The 12,821-nt window shown below is 40.4% G+C and overlaps 1 protein-coding gene across 7 annotated transcripts in view; it reads right to left on the bottom strand.

Moving 5' to 3' along the window:
* Nucleotides 1-12,414, bottom strand: part of myh14 (myosin, heavy chain 14, non-muscle) — a 31,517-nt gene extending 19,103 nt beyond the window's left edge. For 5 of the 7 annotated variants that reach the window (XM_046846791.1, XM_046846792.1, XM_046846795.1 and 2 more), the window contains exons 1-8: nt 4,821-5,026; nt 3,447-3,603; nt 2,998-3,025; nt 2,408-2,525; nt 2,123-2,170; nt 778-789; nt 227-319; nt 66-129 (exon numbers count right to left, since the gene is read on the bottom strand). In XM_046846791.1, coding sequence (XP_046702747.1) covers nt 66-129; nt 227-319; nt 778-789; nt 2,123-2,170; nt 2,408-2,525; nt 2,998-3,025; nt 3,447-3,603; nt 4,821-4,931 — 631 coding nt within the window. In that variant the 5' untranslated portion in view covers nt 4,932-5,026. Of the gene's footprint in view, nt 1-65; nt 130-226; nt 320-777; nt 790-2,122; nt 2,171-2,407; nt 2,526-2,997; nt 3,026-3,446; nt 3,604-4,820; nt 5,027-6,758; nt 6,966-8,444; nt 8,614-12,209 lie in introns of those variants that run through there. The other 2 variants (XM_046846798.1, XM_046846793.1) reach the window with 2 other exon arrangements.
* Nucleotides 12,415-12,821: the final 407 nt, after the last annotated feature.

Here is a 12,821-nt window from a genome sequence, read left to right as displayed (position 1 = left end):
TAAGTATTGAGAAAACAAACTGAGGCAAAATATATAAAGTAAACACTACAATAATCAAAGGATACAGGTCTCAATGTTGGCACCAACTATGTATCCAGCCACATCAAAATTAATACGGATAAATTTACCCTGAGATGACAGAAAAACACAATAGATAACTTAACTAGACACAACATTTTATTTATTTGAAATAATATGCAGAACAAAGTGAATAAAATTGTCTTACAAATCTAGAAGAATTATCATTTTTGACTGTCTTGGCATTGCCAAAGGCCTCTAGAATAGGATTGGCCTGCAGCAGCTGTCTCTCTAGCTCCCCCTACAGGACAAAGAAAGTAACATGTAAATAACCTGAAAAACCCTATCTGTGTCCCAACACTGCGTCACTGCAAAGCTTCAGCAACTACAAAGACCAGTACAAACAGAACTCAAGCAAGAGAGAGCAGCCAGTCATTACTAAGCAATACACATATTTTAGTAATCTATTTATATTTAGCTATCACAAATTAATAGCAACTACTATACATTTGTCTATTATACAGGTGGACAACCTCAGTCTTTCGTTATGTGGATGTTTGGGGATATGTTAAAAAAAAAAACCCAGGCATACACTTTCTGTGGGCGATAGGTGGAAAAAAAAAATACTGACTGAGGCTGGACACCACTATTGATGATAATAAGCTCTGCTAAGGGTACAGTGCCCCCTACTGGAGCACAGCAATGCAGCATACAATCAAATTATTGCCATCTCCAAGCTCAGAGTCAGGCCATACTCACATACTGCACACTCTGTTAGAGCACAGCAATAAAGGAAGGGATGAAGTGCAGGAGAAACACAGGGGAAAAAACAAATGACAGAAAATACATTAAAATAACTGCAATCACAAACACGTTTAAAGGAACAAAATAACAAACAAACAAGCCCACATTAAAAAAGTGCAATGTGGTTATAATGACAATGTATTTATACACTGTAGATCAGATTCATGATATTTAAAAACCACCAAAATGTGTAAACCGCAACCTTTTAAACCAGTGGGGTCTAGCACCTAGTATACAGGTGTCAAACTCAAGGCCTACCGGCAGAATACAGATCACTGCATCAATTAATTGGATTTAAATTATAATAGTAATAGAATGGATTTTAGATACATTAAAAGCATTTTCCTGAAGTTTAAGAATGAGAAACATTCTGGTCACCAACTCCACATGCACATAGACTGACATTGACACCTAATCATTAATGTAACTGGCAATAAAAACGATTTATATTTCATAGCTCTTAGTGGATATGACCCAGTGAAATATCTGTGACTACTAGGAATCACCATTTAGATTAAGTAATCAAACTGTGGACCATTTTAAAATAACATTTGTACACAGCTGGATGCATTTACATCTGTAAGAGCAGACAAGTATGCAGCAGTGAGAACAGAGTTTATGGTTTCAAAGAAATAGATCAAATGTCAAAAGAAAACATGCAAATGTAATAATTATTTATTTTTCAGATTTTATTTTTTACAACTATTTTTTAGTTTTGGTATAATTTTGCACTAATTTATTTACACAATAAATAATGATAATAATAATTAATTATATTAATTATATTTTTCATAATTTAATTATATTTAATTAAAGTTCATTGGTATAGTTACATGGTCTGTTAACACTTTTTCTAGGAAGTGGTACATTCTACTTTAATAGTGAAAACAACAGTTAAAAAATTGCTGACAAACGGTGAAAACTACAGTGCAAACTTACAAACGGTGACAACTGAAAAATAAATAAATAAATAAATAAATAAAAGTAAAGAACTACAAATTTAGCAATGAGGGCAAAAACACCAGTGCTAGTATGAAGGGCATTAACACGTCTGAAATGCCATTAGTTTGCTGACTAGCGAAAAAAGTGCAAAATGAAACCTTTATTTTTGTTTTCTTTGTGGTTGAAAGTGACTCAAACAGTACAATGTTTGAAAAACTGTCCGGATCATGTAAACACATCTGTCCTCGAGCTTGACACATTTAAATGAATGCACCTCTGATTCTGTGCACACTGAATAAAGAGCAGCGTGTGATATGAATCATGGGGTGTGTTATTCCTACGATTATGACCCACTTACCCTGTTCACAGTACTACTGCCACGACCCAGAGAACGTGTACCATCCATCTTAAGCATGGAGGAGAACAGTGGAGAGGAGAGGACGAGGACAAGGAAAGAGCAAGAGTGAGTATAACAAAAAGAAGCATGTTAAAAAACAATCCAAATGAGAAAAGGGTAAATTCTAAAAGACCATATAGAGATACAAGAGCTGCATTTCTTTATTGCAGTGGGCAAATCATGAAACACAGTAAAAGTGCCAGTAAGAATAATTATCTTTGAGCGATGCCCTCATGCCATACTCACCTGCAGACTGCTGTCTTTGCTACGGCCAAGAGTTCCACTTTTATGAGATGATGCCACATGTGCCAGGTACTGAATCACCTTCTTAGTATTTTCTGTCTTCCCTGCTCCCGACTCCCCTCTGGAACATGCGCACACACACACACACACACACACACACACACACACACACATAAAACAACCAATTTTCAAATAAACACATGTGGACTTAGCCTAATAAAGATTGCAATAAAAAGGCAGCAAAGTAAAAGGAAACAAAATATACACTGGAAATAGATTAATGGTCTTTGTGGAAACTGTCTACAGTGAGACTTTCTCACTGGCAAGTGCAACAGCAAAAAAACACTGTGGAGCAAAATTAGCAGCACACAAACAGCAGGAGGAACTGGATCGCTTTATCATTTTATTAGCCAATGTCAATGATCATGTGCATAGAGTGCTTCTTTAAAGGCAGCTGCAGTGGGATGAACTCATATCTCAGAGAACCTCTGCTATTTTGAGGAGGTGAGGTAGGGAGTTTATACTAACAGTAAATGCACTGTAATAATAACCTTTAATACATCAGATCTACAACTGTAGGTTAGAACACTCACGTGCAAAGAATGGCCTGATCTTCTCTGTCTGTTAAACAAGAGGGAGAAAAACAGAAAGAGCATTTTAGAGAACACATCTGTGACAACAAACAGACACACACACGCACGCACGCACGCACGCACGCACGCGCACGCACGCACACACACACACACGTCCTGTTCTAATAAATGGTTTCTTGAAATAGAACCTGTTTGGGTTTACATGTAATGGGGTTTACATGTCTTTAAGGAAGACCAAGCTTTTAATGCATTTTGTTGTCAGTAACCAATATGGCCTGCATCTATGTAACCTTAAAAAGGACAATAGTGTTAGTAAAATAAAATCTGTCACTGTACACAACCTGCGTGATATTAATAGCCTTGTTTACAAAAATAAGCTCAGGTTGAGTTAGTGATCAGTTATTTTGGTAGTGTGACACAGTGAGGCAGGGCGGCGCTGCACGTGGTACCTTGCAACATGCTCCTGTATGCTGCCTCTGATATGGCATAGATGTGTGGTGGCATCTCGTGACGTTTTTTCCCACGATACATCTCGACAATGGACTCTGTGTAGATGGGCAGATTCTTGTATGGGTTTATGACCACACAAAAGAGGCCTGAGTATGTCTACACACAGAAGGAGAGGAGGGACAGATTAAGAAACAAATTTAAACAAAGATTAGCATAGTGCAACTTTTACAGCAACCTTACACCAAAATACTTTCACACATGCGTGTGTGTGTGTGTGTGTGTGTGTGTGTGTGTGTGTGTGTGTGTGTGTGTGTGTGTGTGTGTGTGTGTGTGTGTGTGTGTGTGAAACCTAATCCGTAACACAAAACTTTAAGACGTCATGAACAAGCACCCTGGCACGTGTATTATGTATGTAACATTATCTTTCGGGCTGACTAGCCACGTGTAGTATTCAATATCAGTCCACTATGCTAGAATTTTAATACATGTGGCGTGAGCGATGATGTCACATGAATAAACGATTTTAAGTTTAGGCCAGATTAAGCAGATGACACATAACCATGCCAACCTGATAATTTCTGGCATCCTTAAATAGAATGGGCAAATTTTACACTCAAACAACAACATAAAATATCCATCACTGTCTCATCCCAAAATGACAGATGGCTATTGACATGCACACTTTAACCTTAGAGCTCAGCAGCTGTTATATGATAAAGAGAAAAGCTGGCTAATGTATTAACACTTAAAGGATTAAAATATTGCCTATTGCTTCAGCTAGAATTTTGCAATTTTAAGCTTAAAATATAATTTATTGTATATAATCATTCATCTTTTATAAGTGTTGTATTGTGGTCAGGGAACAATGGGCATGAAGTTTGAATGTACCCTGGGCACCATGCATACACACTTTCATACACACATACTGTAAAGGCACACAGACACACACACACATCGACACACACACACACACACACACACACACACACACACACACACACACACACACACACACACACAAACACACACACAATTGTGCAGACATTAACACTAGTTGTGAATAGTAAATCAACCCACCACCAAGTGTTAGAATAAAGGGAAATCAGGAACCTGAAGGAAACCCACATGAACATGAAGAGAACATGTAGAAGACCACAAAAACCAAAACCAGAGTTTAGGAGCTCTGAAGTTGTAAAACAGCAATGCAACACTTCACCACTCTGTATTAGCGTGTGTGTGTGTGTGTGTGTGTGTGTGTGTGTGTGTGTGTAGGTCCAATGAATGCTTGAAGAAATATCTCAGAATGAAGTTCTCTGAAAATTAGGTCTTGAAAAATGACTTGTGTTAACTTATACACACAAACACATGCTCACGTAAATCAGTCCTGAGTAATAGCGATCTCTCAGGTTGTGCAGCACGGAGGCCTCGTTTAGGCAGGTGAGGTCAGCCATGTCCTCCACTTTACTGAAGCGAGGAGGGTTCATCCGCTGAAGCTCCTCCCGCAGTAACGTTAATTTACGGCCACTATCCGTTAGTTCAACCTCCACCTCATCGCCTCGCTCCTCACGCACACTCGCAGACTGAACAAAAAGAAAAAAGAACATTTTCATCTTCTTACACATGGCTCCTTTTGGCTGAAATCTGCCACACACACACACACACACACACACACACACACACACACGTACTACAGTAATGCTCAGTAATTTGATGACTGTGATGCCGGCTTGAAGGGAATACTAATGCATCACCGGATGTGTGTGGGCCTTGTAATGCGAAGATGACAATTTCTTTCGGTCGTCATCCGGTCATGTGCTGTCTTACAGTGAAGCCACTGCACAAGCCGCTCTCACACGCATACACAAACACGACAGAACAGTGCATATATTCATGTCAATAGAGACGGGCAGCCTTATGGAGGAGTGTGTCTGGGAGTGAGGAGGAATGACAGAGATATAATGCCATTTGGTTGAGAGAGTGTGAATGGGTATAAGCCAGACAGAGATAAGACAGAAAGACAGAAAGAAAGACAGAAAGAAAGACAGAAAGAAAGAAAGAAAGAAAGAAAGAAAGAAAGAAAGAAAGAAAGAAAGAAAGAAAGAAAGAATGAGGAGAGTGTGCTAAGTTTAAAGCTACATGATGATGCACAAAAATACAAATATTGTGATTAGATTGCATAGCATTGCTTCTGTGATACACTTCACAAAATGTAAAACATGTCAAGGGACTAATTAAACTTTCTGTCGGCTTCTCCTGTAAGGTCGCCACAGCGGATCCTCCGCACGTCTTGATTTGGCACATGTTTTTACGCTGGATGCCCTTCCTAACGCAACCCTCCCCAATTTATCCGGGCTTGGGACCGGCACTGAGAGTGGCTGGTGATGGTTCCCTGACCGGGAATCGAACCCGGGTCGTAGCGGTGAGAGCGCTGCATCTTAACCACTAGACCACCAGGGGACCATGTCAAGGGACTAATTAAGACTGACTAAATGAACTTCAGATCATGCCACTAATTTAGTGAAACAGCCCCTGAATTCTCAGGGGGAAAAAATAATAAATTGTGGCTGAATTGTGATAAGGGCAAACATCGACATATTATGCAACATTAAATCAGTGTTTCATTTTGTGCATCTACATTGTAGATACTCTAGATTTCTCTCTCTCTCGCTCTCTTTCGCTTACTCAATCTCTTTTGTCTCTCTGTGGCAATCACATTCTTTATAGACAACATATTAAAGCAAGGCCTCTGTCATGTTTCTATTTAGCATTCAGTGCTGCAGGCTCTAAGAGAATATTGCTCTATTCATAGATAGCGGTATCAGAGCTGTGGCATGCTGCTGAGAAACTGTCACTGAGGAGCACAGAGGAGGTTACCAGAGTACAACATTACAGAAAATGTTCAGGAAGTGAACTGTGGATTTAGTTGCATATTCTAACCTTGATTTACACAACACACAACACACACACAATTGTGCAGACATTAACACTAGTTGTGAATAGTAAATCAACCCACCACCAAGTGTTAGAATAAAGGGAAATCAGGAACCTGAAGGAAACCCACATGAACATGAAGAGAACATGTAGAAGACCACAAAAACCAAAACCAGAGTTTAGGAGCTCTGAAGTTGTAAAACAGCAATGCAACACTTCACCACTCTGTATTAGCGTGTGTGTGTGTGTGTGTGTGTGTGTGTGTGTGTGTGTGTGTAGGTCCAATGAATGCTTGAAGAAATATCTCAGAATGAAGTTCTCTGAAAATTAGGTCTTGAAAAATGACTTGTGTTAACTTATACACACAAACACATGCTCACGTAAATCAGTCCTGAGTAATAGCGATCTCTCAGGTTGTGCAGCACGGAGGCCTCGTTTAGGCAGGTGAGGTCAGCCATGTCCTCCACTTTACTGAAGCGAGGAGGGTTCATCCGCTGAAGCTCCTCCCGCAGTAACGTTAATTTACGGCCACTATCCGTTAGTTCAACCTCCACCTCATCGCCTCGCTCCTCACGCACACTCGCAGACTGAACAAAAAAGAAAAAAAAGAACATTTTTCATCTTCTTACACATGGCTCCTTTTTGGCTGAAATCTGCCACACACACACACACACACACACACACACACACACACACACGTACTACAGTAATGCTCAGTAATTTGATGACTGTGATGCCGGCTTGAAGGGAATACTAATGCATCACCGGATGTGTGTGGGCCTTGTAATGCGAAGATGACAATTTCTTTCGGTCGTCATCCGGTCATGTGCTGTCTTACAGTGAAGCCACTGCACAAGCCGCTCTCACACGCATACACAAACACGACAGAACAGTGCATATATTCATGTCAATAGAGACGGGCAGCCTTATGGAGGAGTGTGTCTGGGAGTGAGGAGGAATGACAGAGATATAATGCCATTTGGTTGAGAGAGTGTGAATGGGTATAAGCCAGACAGAGATAAGAAAGAAAGACAGAAAGAAAGAAAGAAAGAAAGAAAGAAAGAAAGAAAGAAAGAAAGAAAGAAAGAAAGAAAGAAAGAAAGAAAGAATGAGGAGAGTGTGCTAAGTTTAAAGCTACATGATGATGCACAAAAATACAAATATTGTGATTAGATTGCATAGCATTGCTTCTGTGATACACTTCACAAAATGTAAAACATGTCAAGGGACTAATTAAACTTTCTGTCGGCTTCTCCTGTAAGGGGTCGCCACAGCGGATCCTCCGCACGTCTTGATTTGGCACATGTTTTTACGCTGGATGCCCTTCCTAACGCAACCCTCCCCAATTTATCCGGGCTTGGGACCGGCACTGAGAGTGGCTGGTGATGGTTCCCTGACCGGGAATCGAACCCGGGTCGTAGCGGTGAGAGCGCTGCATCTTAACCACTAGACCACCAGGGGACCATGTCAAGGGACTAATTAAGACTGACTAAATGAACTTCAGATCATGCCACTAATTTAGTGAAACAGCCCCTGAATTCTCAGGGGGAAAAAATAATAAATTGTGGCTGAATTGTGATAAGGGCAAACATCGACATATTATGCAACATTAAATCAGTGTTTCATTTTGTGCATCTACATTGTAGATACTCTAGATTTCTCTCTCTCTCGCTCTCTTTCGCTTACTCAATCTCTTTTGTCTCTCTGTGGCAATCACATTCTTTATAGACAACATATTAAAGCAAGGCCTCTGTCATGTTTCTATTTAGCATTCAGTGCTGCAGGCTCTAAGAGAATATTGCTCTATTCATAGATAGCGGTATCAGAGCTGTGGCATGCTGCTGAGAAACTGTCACTGAGGAGCACAGAGGAGGTTACCAGAGTACAACATTACAGAAAATGTTCAGGAAGTGAACTGTGGATTTAGTTGCATATTCTAACCTTGATTTACACAACACACAACACATACACACATTTATCAGAACATGCATGCTGGCACAGGGATCTTTACATCTTGGGCTTGTTAGAAAAACCCATGTTTTAGTTACCCTGCATTCTCCTCTCACCTCAAACCCATGTTTCTCAGAAGGAACCCAAACCAATCTCTTGGCTGCCCAATCAGCTTGGCTGGAGGCAGGGAATACAGATGTGGGTGAGCTCGGCCCTGCATCCATGGAGAGGAAGCGTTTGACATCATTAGCGCTGCCTGCCACTGTCTTAGCCATGGCTATGTTCCTGTAACAGAGTGAAAAGGTGGGGGAGGGGGAGTGAGAGCAGTTTGGAACTGTATGAATAACATTCTCATAAATTTTTTAACAGTCCTTTCTTCATCTTTCTGATGCTACCCATCATCCTATACAGTACATCTGCCAAATTCCAAATGTATGAGTTCAATTGTTCCCTTGATTACATATAGAGTGTAAGTTAACATGTAAATGCTGGGCATCTGTTATGAGTGGTATTGACCTTAGATTTGACCTGAACAATACTAAATATTCACTATATATTTCAAAGAAATAACGGTAATTTTCATTGTATTATGATATGCTGCTGGTGACAACAATATAATTAGAAATTTACTGGCAACTGCTGTGAAAACTTACTGCAGTTTAACTCTAAACTAAAAACTGCAAAAACAAAAGCACATGTTTTAACTATTATATAGAATTCTAAACATCATTTTCAAAGAACCTTTAACCTTTTTGAAGATAAACAAAAAGGTAAAAAAAAGCTTGCTAAAGATTATCCATGGTACAACAACGAAACTTATCACTTGAGTTAGCTGCCACTTTGTGAGCTTGTGTCAGTCAACATAAAAATATTATTGGAAATTCCATTAACATTTACCATACAAATGGTTATATTAAATAGGTAATGATTAGTCATCTACAACATAAATATATATGAACCGTAGAACAGTTAATACTCAGGCCTATAACTGTAAAAATGTGTTTAACGCAGCTTTATATGAGTTTTATATGCTCTGACAGAACAAACAAAGACATACTTTCCAGAAGGAATCAGAATCATACTAAATTAATTGCAGAATAATAAAATAGATAAGTCATATTTCTAATGCCTCACATTTAGATCAGCTCTGGTCCAAGTCTCAGAATGATACGAGCGCCAAATTTTAATGAGCATCAGATGCAATTCAAATGCATGTCTCAGAAACACAGTCTGTCCTTGAATATTTTGGTATGGTTGAGAAAACACACCATAATAAACATAAACACATACTTACCAATAAATATTCCTTTCAAATTGTTAGTTATATACATAGAGGATGATTAGATGGTGTCTGTTTTACATCCAACTACAAAGAGTTAAAGTACAACTTTGGTTCAAATCTGGGTTTCTGATCAGCAACTGAGTAGATTACTGATGTGATCATAAGAGCAACCAGCATCTAATTGCTGCTCATCATGTCAGCTTCAGATCACACACACAGCAATGTACAAAACAAACTGAATTTGAGGAGGAAATGGACCATAACACAAATACAAGATTGACTGACAGAGATAGATGCAGAGAGAGAGAGAGAGAGAGAGAGAGAGAGAGAGAGAGAGAGAGAGAGAGAGAAATGAAAGAAAGAAAATGGCTGTGATTATGCAATACAGTTTCTCCAGTTGCTTAAGGCATATGTGATAAAACGATTTTCATTGTGTTTGTGTTTGTGTCTGACTGTTAAATGCCCAATGTGCATTTGAATGTCTGTGTAAGAGTGTAAAAGAAACGCTTGATAAAGTAATGACTGATGGTGATTAAAAGTAATAAGGCAGATGAGGCAGTAGGAATAGCTGAGAAATCTTTAGATGGAGCTTCCTACGGCAAAATAGGCCATCTCATTGTACTTCTTCTCCTTCTATTCATTCACAGTCTTAATTCACATCAGATAATTGCCAAATCATATGCAGCATAAACATCACTACAATAAGCAGTCAGGCCTTCTCCCTATAAACTAAACTCTAGAGGCTATAACACTGGACTTGTGCTATAGGCTACTATCAAGTGCATTTTCAGAGTAACTTCATAAAGGATAGCTGGTATTTAATGACATATAGACAGCCATTGTTCAACAAGATATTTGGTGACTATTGAGTATTTTTAAACTAGCCTAGTTAGCCTTGTGTTTAACTGTCGTGCTGCTCCTCCTCCATGCATGCAGCAGTGTGATTCCTGCCCTAATAGCCTTGTATTAATGCTTGTTGCAGTTGACATATTTGGGCAAAAGAAGCAATAATTAAAAAGATAATTAACACTGTATTTAGGTTGCAAAGGAGGACTTTTGAAAGATTATACATTTTCGAACAGACAGGCACTCACTTTCTGGCTCAGAAGTCCTAAAAGCACAAGAAGATACAAACTTGCACAGCAGATATGCAAACCACTAAGTTGCTCTAACACTAAAAGGGCAGTCGCTTAAACATTTTTTGGCTGTATAATGTAGCCAGAGGAGCAACCAGTGAAAATGTGTCAGACACCTGACATCAATTATATTTTTTTTCCCTGAAAGTGTATTAATTGACACCGTAGCAAACAAGCATCGTCACTGGCTTTGACAATCCCTTAAGATTTCATACCTGTCAATAATACAGATGATGAATGTGTGCAATGCTGAGCATCTCATAATTTTGCTGTGCGATCAAATCAAAACTCTTTCTGTCGGCACGTGCGCACGCGGGCGCGCGCTCGAAGCTTTTCCTTTTTCTTGTCACGTGGTGGTCATTATAACACCTCGGAGGATTTCACAATGAACCCTCACTGCCTTCTCCATCAAAAATGTATGGCGTGTCCATTTTTACTTACTCGTTTGTAATTACCTTCATGTATGTATATTTAACAATGTCGATATGCTTTACCAGTTTAAAAAAAAAAAATATATAAATATATATATATATATATATATATATATATATATATATATATATATATATATATATATATATATATATATGCGGGCGGATGCCAGTGTATCTGCCCTGATTCGTTTCCGTGGCAACACTGTCTGAACCCACCAACGCAGACCACACACACACACACACACACACACACACACACACACACACACACGAAGTTTAATCAGAGGTCAGTGCAGGGGCTGTGACAGTATGGAGGGATGGAGAGGTGAGGCTGATCTATAGGTGCTGCTCCTCATGGAGGAGGCTGAAGCCGGGAGAATATCGCAGTGTAATAACGGTCTATAACAGCAGCTCGTTAACGCTGGTTTGCTGGTCACACAGAGGCTCTCTGACTCTTCAACTGTTCACCTCGAGACCCACTCTGATGTCCAAAACATTTACTTTCTATTACAATATAAACCAAAACCCACAATAACCTGCATGTCCACACCACAGAGGAACCACACCTCGCCTCACGCGCCAGCCTCAGACACAGGTTAGGGGAACAAACGCACACACGCACGCGCGCGCGCACACACACACACACACACACACACACACACACACACACACACACACATATATTTTAGAAATTGCCTACAGATATATAATGTACACTGAGCTGTGGTGATAAATGAGTCTTATATGAAGAACAGCTCTCAGATCTCAGACTCAACACAGGCCGGTTTAAACGCCCATATTCATGTCGTGCCTTTCATTCAGGCGTCCTTATTAACGCTATACATATAACACATTAATAATGCGGTATAAACGACTACAGAAATACAGGGCGCCGCTAACGGTACACAGCCCGTTGTGCGGCTTTTCTACGCTGCCGCATTTGTCCAAACCTCCCCGCGTTAGCAAGGGGGCTAAAGCGCTGAAACGCGATATATCCCACCCAGAACAAGGATAAAGCGCACAGCTCACCTCCGAGCTGCAAGTCCGACCGAGGAAAAGGACGCTAAACACCGAGCGACGCGTTTTCTTTCTTTTCCTTTTTTCTGTGTTTTTTTTTTTTCCTTCAGCTTATATGAAGCAATGCTGCAAATGCGGGTTTTCCCATCTCAGCACTCCACCGGGTACGAGCCGCACACTCATTACACACTGAGGATAAAAAGAGAGACACTAGTGCGAGACTTCAAAGCAGCCCAAATTCGTCCAATCGTTTTCTTAGCCGGTGAAGAAAATCCCGCCTTCCTCCAAACAACAACCAATTACAGCTCAGAATGGCTCTTAAAGCCCGCCCACTCAATAGGACCGACGCGGCCACGCCTCAGGACTGGTACACTTTCAGAACCCTGCTACTGTACTGAAGAGTGCGCGAGACAGCGCGGAGCCGCTACCCAGTGTGATAGAGCACTGGGAGACGGACACGTGGGACAGCCAATTAGAGGCAGGGAGGGTAGAGCGTGCGGGATGAGTCATGGATGAGGAGGCCAATCAGAGCTGAGGAGCAGGTGTCTGCGCGCGGCAGGGCGAAGCGTGAATTCAGGAGACGACGCGTGGAGATGCTGCGCCTCCAGATTCCACACGAATGCG

The sequence above is a fragment of the Silurus meridionalis genome, chromosome 4 (assembly GCF_014805685.1).
Source record: "Silurus meridionalis isolate SWU-2019-XX chromosome 4, ASM1480568v1, whole genome shotgun sequence".
In the NCBI taxonomy this organism is placed as follows: Eukaryota; Metazoa; Chordata; class Actinopteri; order Siluriformes; family Siluridae; genus Silurus; species Silurus meridionalis.
This window is presented reverse-complemented; position numbering and strand designations above follow the sequence as displayed.